At 35.6% G+C, this 18,966-nt stretch overlaps 4 protein-coding genes across 6 annotated transcripts; all 4 read right to left on the bottom strand.

The window, feature by feature from the left end:
- Positions 1-1,071: 1,071 nt before the first annotated feature.
- Positions 1,072-2,993, bottom strand: LOC106438387 (heat stress transcription factor A-2-like). 3 transcript variants are annotated; one of them, XR_001287401.3, is made up of 3 exons: positions 2,624-2,993; positions 1,495-2,287; positions 1,072-1,354 (listed from the first exon to the last, which is right to left on the bottom strand). XR_001287401.3 is itself a non-coding variant. In XM_013879521.3 (2 exons), the coding sequence occupies exons 1-2, from the start codon at positions 2,933-2,935 to the stop codon at positions 1,556-1,558; spliced, it is 1,044 nt and encodes a 347-aa protein (XP_013734975.2). In that variant the 5' UTR covers positions 2,936-2,993; the 3' UTR covers positions 1,363-1,555. The 3 variants fall into 3 exon arrangements, 1 of the variants encoding a protein (XP_013734975.2); XR_001287402.3 differs by having other exon boundaries at positions 1,072-1,347; XM_013879521.3 differs by lacking the exon at positions 1,072-1,354 and having other exon boundaries at positions 1,363-2,287.
- A 1,102-nt stretch (positions 2,994-4,095) lies between these two features.
- On the bottom strand, positions 4,096-5,499 carry LOC106399884 (probable aspartic proteinase GIP2). The gene has a single exon (XM_013840325.3). The coding sequence runs from the start codon at positions 5,405-5,407 to the stop codon at positions 4,172-4,174; it is 1,236 nt and encodes a 411-aa protein (XP_013695779.2). The 5' UTR covers positions 5,408-5,499; the 3' UTR covers positions 4,096-4,171.
- Positions 5,500-7,478: 1,979 nt separating this feature from the next.
- Positions 7,479-11,230, bottom strand: LOC106438388 (leucine-rich repeat receptor-like serine/threonine-protein kinase SKM1). Its single transcript, XM_013879522.3, has 2 exons — positions 8,622-11,230; positions 7,479-8,002 (listed from the first exon to the last, which is right to left on the bottom strand). The coding sequence occupies exons 1-2, from the start codon at positions 11,125-11,127 to the stop codon at positions 7,638-7,640; spliced, it is 2,871 nt and encodes a 956-aa protein (XP_013734976.2). The 5' UTR covers positions 11,128-11,230; the 3' UTR covers positions 7,479-7,637.
- Positions 11,231-15,725: 4,495 nt separating this feature from the next.
- On the bottom strand, positions 15,726-18,878 carry LOC106438389. The gene is made up of 10 exons (XM_022716087.2): positions 18,619-18,878; positions 18,465-18,532; positions 18,318-18,395; positions 18,128-18,240; positions 17,975-18,034; positions 17,423-17,524; positions 16,814-17,345; positions 16,531-16,736; positions 16,295-16,458; positions 15,726-16,137 (listed from the first exon to the last, which is right to left on the bottom strand). The coding sequence occupies exons 1-10, from the start codon at positions 18,780-18,782 to the stop codon at positions 16,002-16,004; spliced, it is 1,623 nt and encodes a 540-aa protein (XP_022571808.2). The 5' UTR covers positions 18,783-18,878; the 3' UTR covers positions 15,726-16,001.
- Positions 18,879-18,966: the final 88 nt, after the last annotated feature.

Genomic DNA, 18,966 nt, shown 5'->3' with positions numbered 1-18,966 from the left:
TGCACCGGTTCTAAATAAGTTAGTTCATCACTGGTATTATGGAAAAAAAGTTTAAATAGAGGAGAGAAAAGAGAACACTCATGTTTTATCTCAGGTTATTTTTTCACTTTAGATGACTCTGTTTTCAGCTCTTGGATAACATATTCCTGCATGTTATGAGGAATGTCATGGGGTTGGCATTTTCTTGTTTTTCTCAAACTTGAATCCCTGGTTCACTATCTTATTCAAATTATCATAAAATTCTTGGTTAATGATTTCTTCATGAATTCTTATGGAGTAATTGTGAAGTGATGTGAACTCCTTTGATCATAGCGACTATAGCAAGGCCTGTCTTCTTCTTTGGCTGGTCTAGATTGTCCTCTGTTCCTCCTAATAGGCATGTCTAGCAGCCTTTTTGGTCGTGACTTTTCCTGTAAAAATCAGATTTGTTAAAAATTGATCTTTATATTCTTAACAAGTTTTGTCTTTTTTTTTGTAGCAAGCTCTTTGTGGAATAATTGAATTGGTCACGCTGTGCATTACTCTTAAGACGTATGATAACACTAGCTGCAACCTTGCTCTCCTATTAGGCCTATCCACTGGTCTTTCAGATCGTTTCCTTTCTTACACACAACCAAACTCATCAAAAGCATATAAATCTCTTTTTAATATATTTTTTCTTTTTCGAAGACTGATGTTTCGTTTGGTGATATCAGCCATTATAACTTCTAACTGCAAATGATTAATGTTGATAGGTGGAATCTCATCCTTGTCACAGTGTTCTCTAGCCATGGTTTCATGTGACAACTCAACAAGTAGAGTTAGAAATAGTCGAATAATCGCTTTCTCGATTTAAATAGGAGCACTTGTGTATAGCAAAGAACACAGAGAAAAATAAATCAATCCCTCATATTGTTTTTTCCTCTTTGATAATTTCTTTTTGAGTTTGAAAGCATACACAAAACTAATTTCACCAGCTTCTGATAGAATAACACAAATTAAATTTTTTTTGCAGTTGTATTATAAGACTCATCAAACCGTCGCACTACGAAACATATTTTGAATTAAAACAAAAAATAATATCTCAGACTCTGCACTTGTAATATTTTTTTCTTTAAGCTTTAACATAATTTTATTAATTTTATTATTTACAATATTTAGTTCTCCTTAGTTCATAATATAGGTTTCTATCATTCTCCGTATATATAAAGTAAAAGCTAGCTACATATGCACACGCGAACACACCCACCAAGCATGAACCATTGACTCCTTTCCCAAAAGGAGTGTAACAAACAGGTCTTGGCTCTTTTACACTAGCTAGATTTTCAAACTGCAGCTCCAGGTTGAAAACATGTCTGCTTCTAAGATCTGGAGACTGAAACATATCAAATGAGAGGTCTTTTATTCAACAGAACAGGAAACACACAATGTACAACGAAACCACACACTGAACGCATTAACTAATACAAAACAAAAAAAACAATTCAACAAGTAAATAGAGGTGGTAGCAATTACCACAACTCAAACCGCGCAAGACAGCTCTGAGACCACAGTGAGATGTGCCCGAGCTGTATAATCAAGGTTCTGATCCAAGAAAACCCATTTGATCGACAATGTCGTGTAGGTCCTCACTGCCCCAATCCAACGGTGAAGCTACCAAATCTTCCACTTTGACATCTATCTCTGGCTCTAAAGGACCATCTTCCATCATCACATTCATAGCTTCCAAACATTGTTCATCCTTACTCGCCTCATCATCTATGGCTGCAGCAAGTAACGTCTCCATATCATCCTTCATTCTATCAAACTCCTGATCATGCAACACTCTCTCCTCGATAGTCCCCAAGCTTGGACTAGAAGTAAGCCTCCGCTTCCTACCAACATCGGAACCGAACAAACCCTTCTTCTCCTTGCTCATTAGCGCGAACTGTTGGACAAAGTTTGGATTGTTCAAGGCCTTGGCGAGGAACGTCATCATTTGCTGCTGTCTTTTCTCAGTAACTAGCAAACGTTGCTCCATTTCTGCGACTTGACTCTTGGAGTTATGTTGCTGCTGTCTCAGCCTAACTACCTCAGCTACGAGCACGCTATGGTCCCTTTTCAGTCTCTCTACCTCCCCTTCGAAGCCGTATTGCCCGACTTCCACACAAGACATACCTGATCCTGATCCTGATCCTGATCCTTGCTGATTCACAGTCTGCAAACCCATGTTTCTCCTTCGTTTTATGCTCTTCAGGAGATGCTTCTGCCCCGCCAAAAACCCTTCGTTCGCGAACTCCCATCTGTCCGGATCGATCTTTCTGAATCCCTGCAAATACAAGGACAAGTTTCTTAAGATTCTATTTCTAACTTTCGAAACAGCAGAACCGGAACTAGATCAAAAGACAAGGTGGTTAAACTAAAAAGAAACATGCACTTTACTCATTCTATAGATTCTTTGTCACATTTAAACCAGAAGATAGGTCTGATGTAACAAAGGAGCAAACTTTGAGAAACCCATTTGATATTTTAGTTGTCGGAAAGCACAAAGAACTAACCTTTCAAGCTGAGGACTAACCACCGATCTAAAGAAATCCAAAGTTGAGATTAGAAAACAACAAAGGAACAAGAAGCAGAGGAGGTTAGTGAAGACAAGGGCACTTACGTAAGTGTTGAGCTGACGAATGAAGCTGGAGAAATTGCTATGCTTGAAGAAGCGAGGAAGGAGAGTGGTGGAGAATTTGTGAGAATCCCAAACGATGAAACTGTTACGACCATTGCTCCAAGACACCACCGTGTCCGTTGCCGGATCCTCCACCATGTCGTAAGTCTTTGTCAGAAACGGCGGTGGCCCTGTCTCGTTAAGCCCTTCCATTGGTCTCGGTGAAGATGACGAACCAACAGACGAAGAAGCAGCCGCTGAGCCACCGTAGGTCACCGTCTCTTCCTCCAGTTCCACTTTCAGTTGTTGTTCCATTTCTAATCCATAGGCCAAAAGACTGACTCTGTTTTTGTGCAAGTGTTAAGAGAGAGTTTGATCTTGACATTTGTATATAAGTGGAGGAGAAGAAGGTTCTAGACATTTGTATTCAAAGTTCTTTGCCATTTGTCTAACCACGTGGACACAAAGGTTTCCAGAAACTTCGGTCACCACTCTAGACCTTTATATCGCATGGGCCTTTTTTGTTTTGTTTTTGATAACTTACAAAACACACTTTAGCCCATTTCTGACGCTTACAAGGCCTAGGCACGGTAGTTTACCAAATTTGCAAAAGTCCTAGTTTTCCTTTTTGTGTTATAGGAATACGTAGACGTTCAGGTCTTCGGATCAGGTTCGGACCGTTTTTTTTTTGTGTTCAGTCTTGTTAAACATTTAAATCTAATATGTACATAATTTTTTTTGGTTTGGGTCGGTTTTTCTTGAGTCCAGCTTGGTTCGTATCTATAATTAAAATACTCATAAAATACCAATAAGTTTTCGGTCCATATCGAATCCGGGTCGGGTTCAGGTATTTAGGATCGATCTCTACTTTTGAATATTTGGTTTGACAGGTGGTGGAAGTTGCTTTCGATCCAACTAAACCTAATTGTAATGATTATGAACGATTTAAGGTACGTTTTGACGTTTCTAAACATCTGCAAACATTCAAGGTTGTCAATCTTCTAGAAGGTGGTCAGGTCAAGCTACCATTTTGTACGAGTATGAAAGGATTCATAAAAGATGTTTCTACCGGTCAACGATTAACTCATGAGCAAACGATATGTTCTTTGAGCTTATATCTCTTCTAAAACATCCAGAGCAAAGTAATTATAATAGGAAATAATTGATAGTTCCTAAAGACAAGGTCTTAATTGAATAATCCAGCAAGATGAAGGCGAGAATATCAAATCCTCATTGGCTGATATTGTGAATGATCATATCGCCCATTACTGCTTTACAATTATTTGCCTAGCTTAATTTCCCTAAAGGTAGTTTGCACTTGTTATCTTGTTTATAAAATTCCAGTTGTCAAAAAAAATTAGTTAATTAGTTAGTTAACCAAATTTGTATTCTTCATTTACGGTTCAAATAAAATTCATTGTTGATAAAAGAAAATATTTTCTCTCTTTCAACGAAGTAAGGCGAAGAAAATAGAATATTTCAAAAGCAAAGATAATCTTGCAGTTCTTCAAACATTACAAACCAAACCAAACAAGGAAGACAAGACTCGAATCAGAAGTGTCTTGACTGTGAGCAAGAAGAGTTAATAAGCAAAAGAGAAGAAGTAAAAGAGAACTTAGAAGCTTTTACATCAAACTCCACAAAATTATCTTCCATCTGATAACCTCCTATTATCATGCCCATCGTCAGGTTCACACCTCCGTCCATAAATCCTAAGCAAACCACATCTTTAGTCACCTTCACAAGCGAGTTGGATCCGTAAATCTTCCACTTAGCCCCACCACGCAGCAATAACTCAATCACAGGAACACGACTTCCCATCATCCACCTCCCGAGTCCTTTGGAGCTGAAACACGAAGCAAAAGGCTTCACTGCCGCAACTTTAGTCATCTTGGCTTTTTCGGCGAAGGCTAAGACCAAAGCTTTGTATATAGAATTATGCAAGACGGTGTAAGGAGCCAAAGTGCAGATCTTCGTGCTTTTCTTGAAAAAGGGAACAATCTTCCCACTGATTTGGATGTAGTTGACATCGATGAAGTACTCACCCCGAGACTGGTCACTAGGAAGCAGAGGTGTTGAGGCAAAGATTTTTGAGATATCTTCAGGGTATAGTGCCATGAAATAAGGACCACCGCCGATGAAAAGAGAGCCAGATCCAGAAGATTCTCCGGAGTTTGGTGATGGCAAACAAAGAGCCACCTTAAAGGGTAGTTTGTATAAAGAAACGATCTGTGAAGGGAGCGCCATATGGGTCTTAGCGAGACCCAATGTCCCAACAACAATAGACGGGAAGGGTTTAACGTCGGTGCAAGCTATAGTCATAGTCATATCGATTCCACCGCCCATATAGGTGAATCCGTTGTCCGTGTATAGCAAAGATACGGTGTCTCGGAGGAGACGAGCTTTGACGGGTTGCTCAGTGAAGGAAGTGGAGAAGGATTTGTGACACGTGGCTTTCTTGGAGGTATTGGTCGGACAGGAGACAGGGTCCGGTTTGGCTTGTATGCATCTAGAGGAGCCGCATTTAATAGGGTGGTAAGAGCGGGATTTGGCGGCAGCAGCGCAGGTTAGCCATAATGGCGCGGAGCCACCGAGGTCGATGGCGAGATTGATGTTATGAACGTTGGCGCCTATGGATAAGGGAGAGTAGTAGATATTTGTGGTGATGTCTTTACGAATAGGTTGTAGAAAAGCTTGAGGCTTTTCGTGTAGGGAGTGTGAAGTGTTTGTGATAGCGAAAATGATTACGCAGAGAACATGTATCATATTCATACCAAGACGAGCCATTTTTTTTTATCTTTCTTGTTGTACTGAGTGTAGTAGAGTTATATAGAGATAGGTTCTTCGTTTCTTCTTCCTTTTGAAATACTATATTGCAAATTTTCGATTAAATTCAGTCACTCTATCGATGCAGTCTAGACAGGAAGGAAAAAAGTAATGATTGTCAGAAGTGTTATTTCGCCAAGTTGCTCAGCTTTCAAATATAGTAATATACAAATTCATATCGGTGATTAAAATTATTATCTTATCCACATGGTTCAATTTTCGAAACATAAATTTACGTCTTCGAGTAATATTAACTATTCAGTATTCATTTAATACTTTATAGGCACAGTTTTTTTTTGTCACATACGCACAGTTAAGTTTTCAAAATACGACTTTAGAGAAATATATATTATATATATATATATTATATAGGAATAAGTATTTGTGGAATCCACAATTTTGTGGTGTTAATACATCGTTTTTAGAAAAGAAAGAACGTTTTGATTCAAGAGATATATATATACATAATACATATTTAAAAACTCTAATGGAAAGAATTCTCATTGGAGGTGGTCTTAGGAAACTGTTATCTTCCGTTCGAAAACGCGGTTGTTTAGACAATGTTGGAAGGTTAATCCCTGCGAATATATATAAAATTGGTGTAGCTATGCGTTGACATGCGTAAAACTGTTTAATTTCTGCATTGACCTAATTTTTTTGGGTCCGTGTAAAGTTGAAACACGGTTAATTATTTTTTACTCATTATTATCAGATTTTGTGTAATTATTCATTACTAAATAATTATAATTAACTATCAAACCCAAAACAAACACATACATACTGCATTTAGAGAGTTTTTCATACCAAACACACTGTAATCTAAATATTCGACGAATCAAAAAGAGGTTGTTTAAAATTATATATAAAAATTTATATAATTATGTTTAAGAACTTGTGTCATCATGTTTAACTAAAGGATATTATAAATATATTAAATTGTATTTAAAACTAGGCTCCGCGTAATCTCCGACTACTCTCTAATTTTTCGGTAACTCGCTAGGCCCGAGATTGCCACCCGACTAGCGCTCAACATAGTTCCAAACAGGGCTATTATCTAATCCACATGGTTTATAAAAGATAGCTCGCTCTCTCTCATCTCGTTAAGAAATAATTACCTCTCTTCTTCCCTGTTCACAGACATCAATATTTCACAGGGAAAGAGAAGCTATCTTCTCTATCAATAAAATACTTACGCCAGAATGTATCTAGAATGTATCTTCCCTGAATTCGTTGATGTACGCCCAATAAAATTTAGTGTCATTTAGAAGGTCCATCGATTTAAATATCTTTAAAGCCACATAAAAATCATGGTAGTCATCTTGATCAAACGAATTTGGACATAATTGTTATAAGCTTTGGCGTTGTAACTTTCTAAATCCAGCATTGTCCTGTTAGGGTGGTTTCAAATGATTGTTTTTTTACCACTGGTTGAAACGACATCATTTCTTCCACGTCAGCCACTGATAAATACTACCGGTTACACGCTGTCAATCGTGGGTATTTAAAAGCCTTTTATTGTAAGTTCAGGTACTAAATTCAATTTTTTTGTTAGTTTAGGTATCATAGCCCATAGGGAAATAGTTTAGGTATCGATTGGAAAATATGATCCTAGTCCAGGTACTAAAAGCATGGGAGTTCTTATGGTAAGATTTTTAGCGGAATATAAAAAACCGTATTTTAACTTTAACTAAAAAAAACTAAGAACGACTCTTAGTTAAGATATTTAAGAGCCACTTCTTAGCTTTTTTTAATTAAAAGTTAAGAGACGGTTTCTTATATTCCGCTAAAAACTCTATCCTAATAACTTCCTATTAATCATGCTCTAATCGGCCGCAGACAGTGTGAAGAATGTGAAGATGTTCAAACCATAATCTCTGTTTGCACACAATGCATGTTTAAACTATTTTTCACCGTGTATATATATATATATATATATATATATATATATATACAGTTACACACACTCGCTTACATACATTAGTAGACTTTTTTGTAACTTACATCAGTATACTTTGGACCAACAAAAGACATACATCAGCAAAAAGTCAAGATAACATAAACAAAACCATCTTGATGATACATTCATGTTGGGTTATTACACCCAACAAAATTAACGAGCAAAATTTGAAACAAAACAACCAAAAAAAAACCTAATCAAATTACTTGGAAGATGAATCAAAGCCAAAATATGTCAGGTCAATGATAGTATCTTGGGAAAATAAGTAGTGCAAGAAGAACTTGTAAGCTCTAATGCTTTTAACAAGTTCTTGGTGCAAGGCCTCTCTTGCGGATCCACCACGGTACAATGCAAAGCTAAGTTCATGACATGGAGAATCTCATGATGCTCATATACCGACATATCTATGGATGAGTCGATCCAAGTGTCGATATGGCAATCGGAATATGAATCTTTAGCCCAGTTGAGCAAATTTCCTCTGAGTCCAGATTCTATGTCCTCATCACCATAGGGACGTCTACCGGTGAGGAGATGAAGAAGGAGAATTCCAAAACCATATATGTCACTTGTATTTGCTACCTCCTTGTGCTCCCTCGTTTCTAAGTTTTATAAACGAACACGACATTGATATTTAAGCTTTGAAAATACATATAAAACACTTTTAACAAAACAAAAAAAATCAAATTTTATATACATATAAAATGTGTGTCTCACTGTACATGTATATATTCTAAACCCAGTTGCAGAGTTTCACAAATATTTCATTTTATTCTAGATAACAGTCACAAATATTTCATTTTATTCTAGATAACAGTTTTTGTTTTCTTTCTTAACTTAATTTTTTTTATGTAATTTAAGAATACTTCTCTTAGAAAATTGGAAATGGGTTTAAGTTGCATACCTAAAGGAGGGATATTTGCTAAATAAAAGATGTCTTTAGCAAATTTGGCAAAAGGAAAAAAAATCATTATTATTATTCTAAAGCGCACTAGATTCTAGCACGCCTTCGATATTTGTAATTTTCTATGTTTTATTTCTTCTTTTATGGAAAATTTTTTTTTATAGATGTAAAATATGAGATATCTTAACCGATTTCTTTCTTTGTATAGATCTATTATATATTTGAAAAAAAAAACTAAAATCGGAGGGGAAATATTTTAATTTGTTATATGTTGTGTTATGTATACAAATATATATATTTAGGAAACAAATTATTACCTGGAGCCATGTAGGCAGCATCCATGCAAACTAGACCCGGAAGGCCGAGGAAGAGTCTTGGTTCATCTTTGACGTCGACGACAATATTCTCCAGAGATAAATCACAGCCAACAACTGGTGGAGAGCACCGGCAATGTAAGAACCAAAGAGCTTCTGCGATTCCGGTCATTATGTTTTTCCGTCTCTCCCAACTCAAACAATTCAAAATGTCGCTCAGTCGTTTACCTTCGACGTTCTCATGAATCAAGTACGCCACTTCTTCCGACCGGCACGTCGCCACTAGCTTAATAATGTTCTTGTGCTCCGGAAGTTTCATAATTTCAGATATGTCGGGAAGAGTATCATACTTGTTGACCTTCTTAATAACGAACTTCACGCCGTTTTTATCCAGAAAAACGTTTTGCTCGTTGAGAGACGATAGAATCGCGTTTACTGTAAGCGATTTGATGAATCTTGAATCGAAGAACTGAATTTCCCACCTCGTACCGTCTTCTTGTTCAACTCTCTCGACCTTTAAAACGTCACGCTTCCTTTGAACGACAAGATAGATAAAGAAACCGGAGACAAGGACGGCCAAGAAAGCTACAAAGGTCAACATGACGACAAACCACCAACTCTTTGTACTTGTCTTTCTTACCACGTTGCAAGGAGGTAAACCGCTAACGTTATTTGCACCGCAGAGATTGTTATTACCTGCGACCGCTGTTGCGTTTATGGCAAGAAAAGCTCCTGTTGAAGGTAAGCTTCCGTGAAGAAGATTATGAGAGATGTTGACTTGAACAAGAGACTCGATGGTTCCTAGATTATTGGGAATCTCGCCGGATAATTGGTTGCATGACAAGTCAAGATCGCTGAGAACTGGAAAATTTGAGAAACTAGAAGGAATGTCCCCGGTAAGATTGTTGTGGCTCATGTCAAGATTAACTAGGTTCTTGCAAGAAGACAATTCACTTGGGATCACTCCAGTGATCTCGTTATCGCTTATATCCAAATCCATAAGTTCCGTGCACGTCACGAGCTCAACCGGAACTACTCCAGATATTCTGTTACCTGATAGATCAAGCTTCTTGAGTCTCTTGCTTCTAGAAACATCCGGAAACTCACCAGTGAATTTGTTCATCCCGAGATTTAACATCTCAAGCTGTGGCATGTCCCATGTGCCGAGGTTACCTCGGAGGTTGTTGTTTGATAAGTCCAAGAAGTTAACGAGCTGCAACTCATTGAACCCTCTAGGTAACTCGCCTGAAAATTTATTGTTTTGAAGCCTCACTCGCTCTAAGCTCTGGCACTCGCTTAAACTCGGCGGGATAACGTGATGGAGGGAGTTAGAGAAGAGGATGAGCTTGGTGAGGTTGCCAGAGTCACAGAGAGTGTCGGGGAGTTTTCCAGTGAGATTGTTGGTAGAAAGATCAAGAACAGTGAGGTTGTTATGTTTCCCAAGACTCGCGGGAATTTCGCCAGAGAACTTGTTGGACCAGAGCTGAAGAACTTGTAGACGTGGCAAGGAAGTTAGTCCTTCCGGAATCTTTCCTGACAAGTTATTAGAGAAAAGATGGAGAATCTCCAGGCTTTGCAACTGAGACACGAGCTCAGGGAGCTCTCCAGAGAGCGAGTTATCGCTAAAGTCAAGAGATCTGAGATTCTTGAGGGAGCAGATGGACGGTGGAATGTGACCGGATAGCTGGTTTTGGTAGAGAAACATGTACGCAAGCTCCTTTAAGTCTCCCAGTGAAGGAGGTATGGGTCCAGAGAGATTGTTGTAGACAAGATCAAGATGCTTGAGAGAGGATAACTCACCGAGTTGGTAAGGAATTTCACCAGAAAGATTGTTGTATCCCAAGTATATCCACTTCAAGCTTTTCATCATCCCTAGTTCAGTTGGTATACCCCCGGTTAACTGGTTTGAAGCCAGTGTTAGGAACTCTATCCTTGAGAGGTTTCCAAAACAGGCCGGTACATGGCCGGTTAAGACGTTTCCGCCTACATCTAGGACTTTAAGGTTAGAGAAAAGTCCGATGTCCTCGGAGATTTCACCTGAAAACATATTGTTTGAAAGATCTAACGAGTAGAGATTTGGAAGAAAGCCTCGAGGGATGGAACCAGACAAGTTGTTGTTGCTTAGGTTGATGTAACGAAGAGAAGGAGACGAAATGGTGAAGATGTCATGAGGGATTGGACCGGAAAAATTGTTATTGGAGAGATTAATGGTTTGTAGAAAAGGTAGCCGGAATATAGTGGAAGTGAGGATTTGGCTAGAGATGTTCTTGCCGGAGAGGTCGAGAGAAACAACACGCGAGAAGTTGTTGCAAACGACGCCGTTCCAAAGGCACACTTCATTGGTTGAAGAGTAAGACCAAGAAGAGAGTTGCCTTGAAGGGTCTTGAATTGAGGACTTGAATGATAGGAGAAGCTCGAGGTCATTTGCATGGAGGCAATAGAAGTTGAGAAACAAGAATAAGAGTTTGGTGATGAGATGTGGATGATGATGCTGATGAGATGTAGACATGTTTGCTTTTGTTTCTTTGGCTTATCTCTATTATAACATGATGCTGTTGGATATGTATATATGCTCTTCTGGATGAGTGTATTGCCCGCCCCTACGGATAGTGATTTGCTCACCTTAGCTGTAAACCAGAAAAGCTATATATTAAAGGACTTCAATGATGTCCTGTGATTAGAAAGATTAAAAGTCTTGTTTGTCTTTTTTTTTTTTGCTTATTATTTTACTTATAAAAATAATTCTAAGAGAGGGTTTCATAAGAAAGGCAATGTGCATTATTCGTTGTACTAGATGAAAAAGAGATTAAAAAGTGCTAGGATGGGCTACATAAAGGGGAATATACATCAAACTTTAAATTTAAAATAGAAAGTAACAAAAAAGGTGTCGACCACATTCGCACTTCAAATTATGGCTAATTTTCAATGTTAATGTTTTTTTCATTTAGAATAAACTAAAAGTAAAATTATGTTAACTAAAATTTCTTCGACAGTTTAACTATTTTATTTTTGAGATGTGAGCTAGAACAAGTTAAGTTGATTGTTTTATACGTCCTCATGACGCAATTCTGAAGTGTTATCATATTGTTCTTAACAGTTAATTTACCGGGAAGAACAGTCATTATTGCAGTGAACCTAATTAGTTTTTTTGTTTTGGCAAAAACTTTGGTAGTGAACCTAATTTGTTATAAACAGCTACTGGAAAACATTCATTTTGCTATTTTATACATAAATAATATTAGAAAGTAATCATTAAACTATATTTGAAAACCAGAGAAAGTTGCATCTATATTATTTTTGTTATCTTCATAATAGACGAAGTTTTAACTCTTTACACATATATTAAGAAATTTATTTTTTCTAAATCTTTTTATTGAAAATATAATTTAAAACTAATTTATTTAATTATAAATAAACATAGTAAAAACACAATTGGTTACACAGATTTTGATAAAGTTAAAATTACATAGATATGTGAAAACATCATCTATTATGAAATAACAATAATCACCTAAAACATCAACTATATTAAAACATAAGGAATGTATAATAATGTAAGAACCAATAACACTAATTATAAAAAACAAATATCGATGTATAATAATATAAGAACCAATAACCATGCCGATGCGCGGATCAATTTCTAGTTTAAATTATATTTGAAAATAAAAATTTGAATGAAAATAATAATTGCAGCATGAAGCAGTAACTGTTTCTAACTTGAGAAGAGGGTGTAAATGTTTGCAATACAGACTCCAATACTATGAAATAGTTGATAATACTGCATTGAAAAAGTATAACAAAACCATATGTAATCAAAATATTTTTCTTTATTAGCTATTATTGGGGAAAGATGTTTAAATTAAAATATGAACGTAATGTATAGCGTAAATTTCTTGTGCCATTTAAGAAAAGATGTTAATATACTTGTTTTGTTATTTCGCTAAAATTTGGATCATACTTGTTTGTTTTGGTTAAATTGATAATATGATATGTAGTTTATGATATATAATATTACTTTAAAATAGAAAGAAACAAAAAAGGTGTCGACCACATTCGCACTACAAATTATGGCTAATTTTCAATGTTAGTGTTTTTTATTTAAAATAAAATAAAAGTAAAATTAAGTTAACCAGAATTTCTTAGACATTTGAACTTTTTTTATTTTTATGTTTATTTTTGAGATATGAGCTAGACAAGTTACATTGATTGTTTTATACGTTCTCATAACGCAATTTTGGAGTGTTATCATATTGTTTTAATAGTTTTTCTTAACAATTAATTTACCAGCAAGAACATTAGCTATTCTAGTGAACCAAATTTGTTATAAAAAGCTACTGGAAAACATTCATTTTGCTATTTTATAGATACATAATATTCGAAAGTAATCATTAAACTATTTTGAAAACCAAATAAATTTGCATTTAAATTATATTTAAAATAAATATTTGAATGACAGCATGAAGTAGTAACTGTCTCTAACTTGAGAAGAGGATATAAATATTTGCAATACAGACCCCAAAACTATAAAATAGTTGCTAATACTGCATTGAAAAAATATAATATTTTTTTTAACTGTAATCAAAATATATTTCTTTATTAGTATTGGGGAAAGATGTTTAAAATATGAACGTAATGTATAGCGTAAATTCTTGTGCCATTTAAAATAAGTGTTATTACCATACTTGTTTGTTTTGGTTAAACTTGATAATATGATATGTAGTGCAATTAGTCATGATAATATTACTTTTACTTTTTCCCTTTCTCTCGTCACTTTTGGAATCGGACGTTTGAACACGAACAGATGAGGATGGGACTGATGTCGTCAAAAAGCCTCTGAGATTTTTGTCGGCTTACAATCGAAATGTTCTTTTGACTGAAGAAAAATTAAAACTTTTTATTGGAGTTGTGACAAAACATTTCCTGTGAAGGTTGAACAGCTTTTTCTGATTTCCAACTGTGTTTTTTTAGGTTTCTTGAATAAATATTTTTAAACGATTTAATTTACACTACTTCATATATAGTGCAATATCTGTTTTTTATCATGTAGATTCCTGTTATCTCAAATATTATATATATATATATATATATATATATATATATATATATATATATATATATATATATATATAAATTCGGTATATTTCAAGATAAAACTCCAAAATGACCTAAAATATATATTTTTGATAAAATAAATAAATATTCTATCCCTATTCTATAGATATAGAAATACAAATAAATATTTAAATGACAAATAAAATAAAAGAAATAATTCTTTTTAATTTCAAAATAAAATTATTCAATATACGAAAATTTGTTCTTAAGAATGTTTTTTCAAACATTTTCTTCAATTTTTTTATAAATTTGAAATCCAAAATTTGTTTTTAAAAATATTGTTAAAATTAGTATTTTGAATTTTATATTAAAAAAAAAATTCTAAGCCTTCCAAATCTAAATCCTAAATCTAGATTACTTAAGCCTATGGCAAAGATGTATTTATATTTTTAATGAAATTATTTTGGTTATTTTGACTTTTCAAATCTATTTTTGTGATTAAAACTTTTTAATGCTATCGTAGAGTAATTTTCTATAATCTATTTTTATGAAATGACATCTTCAAATATCATATATTAATTTTTTAGAGCATCTCCAAAAATACTATATACTTTGAAGTTTACAAAATTTTATATTTAAAGTTTCAAGGTGTTATTCTCCAAAAACAAAACTTTAAATGTAACTTCAAAATTATTTATATTTCACACTATGATCCTTATATTTATCATAATTAAGGTAAATCCATTAAAAACTTATAAATAACTAGAGAATATATAAAATGCTATAAAATATTAATTAATAAGATCCTACACTAAAATATAAAATTATAAATAAAAATACATAATCAAAATACTGCATGTAAAATACTACATTATTCCATAAAATTATTTATGTAATGATCTATCTTCGGTTACACAAACTTTGTTTGGAAAATATTTTAGAGGTTTTGGAGGTTCCAGAATAATTCACCAGACTATTAGTGTTGTTGTAATATTTAAATAATTATGCCTAATTTTAGTTTTAAAATATTTTAAATCTTATTTTAATTTTTCAACTTGGACGACTTGTTTGAAGAAAAGCTGGTTAAAACTTATTAAATAGAAAAGAGTAGCTTAGTCTTATATTATCATCAAATAATGTTTTTATCTTGCTAGAAGGAAAAGAGTCATAGTTTGGTTGTATGGGGCAGTAATGGAGAGAGATAGAACTCTTCGAATTAAACAAGAGATGGCTGTTTATAGTATTTTACTATTCCCTGCCTTCGAAGCTTTGTATTGTGATTTTGTTGTCTTGTTTTAAGTTAATCATGTAGGAATCAAGGAATACAAAGATGAAGGTTTTTTTTTAACTTTTGATTATGAGGAATCCAGCAGACAGTAGTAGCTGGTCTTGTGGCATTTGTGTTCAAGAACTTGATCGTCATCCTTAGCTTCTTTACTGCTTAAAATGGAGTATACCCCAGAAATGTAATGGTTTATGGTAAGCTTAAAAATTACTGCTTGTATCCAAGACAAGTGGACAATCTTTTTAGCCGTATTATATTGTCAAAAGAATGAAGATGAAAGATAAATATTAAAAGACGATCTGAATGGTAATATCAATATTCTCTTACAAGAGAACCTAGTATTTCAAATGCTGTCTGCAAGATTAATCCGTCCGGAAATACTTTCGGTGTTGGCATAATCACCTTAGGCCATCAGCAGTGATGGTTTCTTTAAGGATTTCTCACACTTAAATAATAACAAAAAATCAAAAGCAAAGAGAGTACCTGTTATGAGAGATGTTGAACCAAACATTGAGAGACTTTCTACCGCATGTTCAGTTTTAATTAATTCATCTCATTTTATTGATTAAAATTAATTGCATAATAAAACTAACTTTAAATAGTCATTAAATATTGTTTAGGGATTCTATGCAAGAAACTTATTACTAATGATGCTCTAACTTCCTCTCAAAAAAACAACACAGTAACACTTTTTGTTGATATGTCAAATATTCAAGAGATTTTCTAAAACTAGAAACTCCCTTGTTCAGCAACGCAATGCTTAAGAGTTTAACAGCATTAACCAAATTTATTAGAACTTTGTAACGTCTTGCTTTCATGTGTATACATATAGATATATTGTATTTATGCCTATTGATGAAAAACATTAAATCCTCGTGCTGTTTGTTACGACATAGGATCTGTACTATAGTCCGCTTACTGCGTTTACAATCTATTCTGTAATGTTAATCAGGATACTAGGATGGTACCAGTTTGGGGAAGTTTAAGGTCGAGAAACCTTTTTTATATGGTAATTTGGTATAAAGGCGTGATGTAATACTTTTTCACCGCATGTCATCTGCAACCTGTGAACTCCGAACTGCCCAGAAAGACGATGGCTTCAACTTCTTGTTTGCCGCAGTGAAAAGCCAACCCAGCTGGGTTTCACACGTTGCACAGTTTGCAATCGTCCATGCGTACCTAAGAGACATACAAAAGAGTTATTATGGTTGATCACTTGAAAAATTACAGGTCTGGCTGTGACCAATTAATTTAAAGAGTAAAAGTGAGTGATAAGTATAGTGGCAAGTACATGTAAAAAATGATGAAAGACAAACATTAAGGATAAAACTCTTACCTAGGAAACCAGCTGTCTTTTAGAACTGGTCTACCTCTAAGCGCTATGTCATTTGCTTTGTAAAAGGTCATTACCTCATGCACATAGCCATGTGGGTTTACATAGGCACCTAGAGGACCATCACTAGACATAACCAACATGTCACTTCTTCTTGCTATAACAGTCTGCAGTAATATGAAAAAACGTATCAGTAAACCAAATACACTACGGAGAGGAAGTAGTTTTTTTCACATTACCTGGCAGTGTTTACATCGAACACGATCAAAGCTCTCGAGCAATTCTATTTCTCGCTGCAATCTGTAAGAGACTCCGTCAATCTCCAAGAGCTCTTGTCTAATTGACTCAGAGACGGGAATTTTACTAGCGATGAAAAAGGACAAAATATCTGGTTTATTCACTACAGCCTCCATGTTTGGAACCCCAACGATCTGCTTCCAGAGATCTGTATATCATCGTTGCATTAGACTGTCAACGTTTGTGCCGCTAGTAGAAAACGATGAAAACAAATAAGGAACTTACCAGCTGCTCTTTGAGCAAGATGATATGAGTCGTACATCCGATACACCCAGTATGGCCAAAACGCTCTTGGGGCCATACGGAATCTATTAAGATCAGTCTTTTCCCGGAAACTTGTCAGCCTATAATGCTTTTGATCTTTCCCTTGTGAAACAGGACTCTTGCCATTTCCAGATTCATTTCTGTCATCTTGCCCAGAACATCCAATGGACCTAGAGCTGTACGAATGAGATGCACTAGATTGGATATTAGATGTGCTGACTACTTGATCATCATCACTACTCGTCCAGTCATCCATAATTGAGTCAACTGCTGAATGGTGAAGTCTTTTCTCTGACAGAGTAAGACCACCCTCAAAACTTTCTTCGGAATTTGCTACCGACTGTTCGTCCGTATCTCTGTGAGGTGTAAATGTAGACATTTTACTCGAGTCACAGCGACCTCGCAGGTTGCTTACTGGAACCAGCTTCCCAAACGCATCCCTGGGAGTCCTCAAGGGCACATCTTCGTCAACAATATGAACCTCTCCGCAAGGCTGCAAGAATGATTTAATAAGGAAAAGCTTTTTTCCGCAACACGCAAAGATGTATATATATAAGGGGTTGTCCTTACGAATCCTTCAACGTCAGTCCAGCGACGCTTTAAACGAAACCGTTGTTGTCCACGAGTAATAACATTGAATGAGCCGTCACTGAGTCGACGGTATTGTCGTATCTGTTACTATCACCAAGAATAGTAAGTTCCATAGCAAAAAGATGAAGATCAAAACTTCTCTCACAAACAAAACTCCCCAACTTCCTATATCAAGATCCCCCGTCTCAAACATAGCTCCAGAAACATTGCGGAAAGAATCATTAAGTCAGTAGTTTTTAGGTAGATTCCAATTGTAAAATGTATTTCCTTCTTCAGTATTTGTTAGTGCTAAACCAATCATATCTGATTCCGCAACTCAGCATTCAAAACTCTAGTATTTAGTTTGATACTATCGGACAGGTGGAAATGTGCTTGCAGTTGGCAGATGTTCTAAGAGGTCTAAAATGCTCTAACCTAATTAATCCTATAACAAAACAAATCTAATTATACGAAAGCCACCTAAAGAAAGCACACCCAAAACCAGAAGCATTTTTGAGATGAGACCAAACATCTAACAGAAACCTATATTACCTCTGCGGTTGTACCAACAGTGGCGTACTTGAACTGATGACCTTCTCTGTAAACACGAATCTAAAGATAAAAAAAAGGATAAAATGTAAATCTTTGAACATGAACTTTTAAAAGAACCCAAGACAATTAAAGTAAAAGATTGAAGTCACCTACCACACCTATAGTACATGGAGCATTAGTTTGATTCAAAGCTCTCTCAACAGCAGCCAAGAAGCTAGACTGGATAATCCTAAGGGGAAGTGTAGACTCTGGAAATAGAACCACTCCTGAAGTATTGCAAAAGCAGCATTGTTAATGGAAATGGTACACTTTCGGGTTAGCAACTCTGTGTATGAGTGAGTACCTTCGAGATAGAAAAGGGGGAGCTTCAAAACAGTGCCTCCATCCACAGAAGCAATTCTGTTTGGAGTGTCTTCAACCTCTGTTTAAACTCAAATGTGAGAAATGCAAGAAAACAACTCGGCGAAGAAGAGAATCAATATATATATACCGCCAAGATAGGTGTGTAGAGAAGCAACATCTGGATTGAAGATAAGTTCATCAGCACCGAGATTATCACTGCCAAGTCATAGAGAGAGGAATAAAACTACTGTTTATAGATTCACTATCTAAAGAAGGAAAAGAGGAAGAGAGTGATTGCTCACGAAAGACGAGTGTGGGAGGTGACCCGAAATGCAGCGAGACCATCATCTTCGTCGGAATCTGGAGAATCTTCTTCGACTTCCTCCACCTGCAACTCCTCGAAATCAAGCTCGCGAATCAGCTCGATCTGTAGCCTCTCTCTCTCTAGGATCCTGTCGTCGTCCATCTCTCTCCTCCTTGCGTTTAACCGCCACCACAGGCCCCTTCGCTGCGTTTTCCAGAGATGACCGTCTCGTTTCGTAAGCGATCGGGCCAGTCTCTCGATTTATTGCCCGGCCCAACTGTCTCTGTTTCTAGAACTATTACCCGGCCCACTTATGGAGCACCAAATCGGGACCTAATTCACTTTC

Source organism: Brassica napus, chromosome A3 (genome assembly GCF_020379485.1).
Source record: "Brassica napus cultivar Da-Ae chromosome A3, Da-Ae, whole genome shotgun sequence".
In the NCBI taxonomy this organism is placed as follows: Eukaryota; Viridiplantae; Streptophyta; class Magnoliopsida; order Brassicales; family Brassicaceae; genus Brassica; species Brassica napus.
Note: the sequence above shows the minus strand (reverse complement) of the source record. Positions and strands in the feature narration are given on the sequence as shown.

What these genes read in the sequence shown, in the direction of transcription:
- LOC106438387 (XM_013879521.3), bottom strand. Translation starts at nt 2,935, where the DNA reads ATGGAACAACAACTGAAAGTGGAACTGGAGGAAGAGACGGTGACCTAC. An exon ending in TTCGTCAGCTCAACACTTAC is followed by an intron (nt 2,288 to 2,623) that starts GTAAGTGCCCTT and finishes TTGTATTTGCAG; the next exon opens with GGATTCAGAAAGATCGATCC.
- LOC106399884 (XM_013840325.3), bottom strand. Translation starts at nt 5,407, where the DNA reads ATGGCTCGTCTTGGTATGAATATGATACATGTTCTCTGCGTAATCATT.
- LOC106438388 (XM_013879522.3), bottom strand. Translation starts at nt 11,127, where the DNA reads ATGTCTACATCTCATCAGCATCATCATCCACATCTCATCACCAAACTC. An exon ending in TGCTGCCTACATGGCTCCAG is followed by an intron (nt 8,003 to 8,621) that starts GTAATAATTTGT and finishes TATAAAACTTAG; the next exon opens with AAACGAGGGAGCACAAGGAG.
- LOC106438389 (XM_022716087.2), bottom strand. Translation starts at nt 18,782, where the DNA reads ATGGACGACGACAGGATCCTAGAGAGAGAGAGGCTACAGATCGAGCTG. An exon ending in CCCCCTTTTCTATCTCGAAG is followed by an intron (nt 18,241 to 18,317) that starts GTACTCACTCAT and finishes GCAATACTTCAG; the next exon opens with GAGTGGTTCTATTTCCAGAG. An exon ending in TCTTGCTCAAAGAGCAGCTG is followed by an intron (nt 16,737 to 16,813) that starts GTAAGTTCCTTA and finishes GATGATATACAG; the next exon opens with ATCTCTGGAAGCAGATCGTT.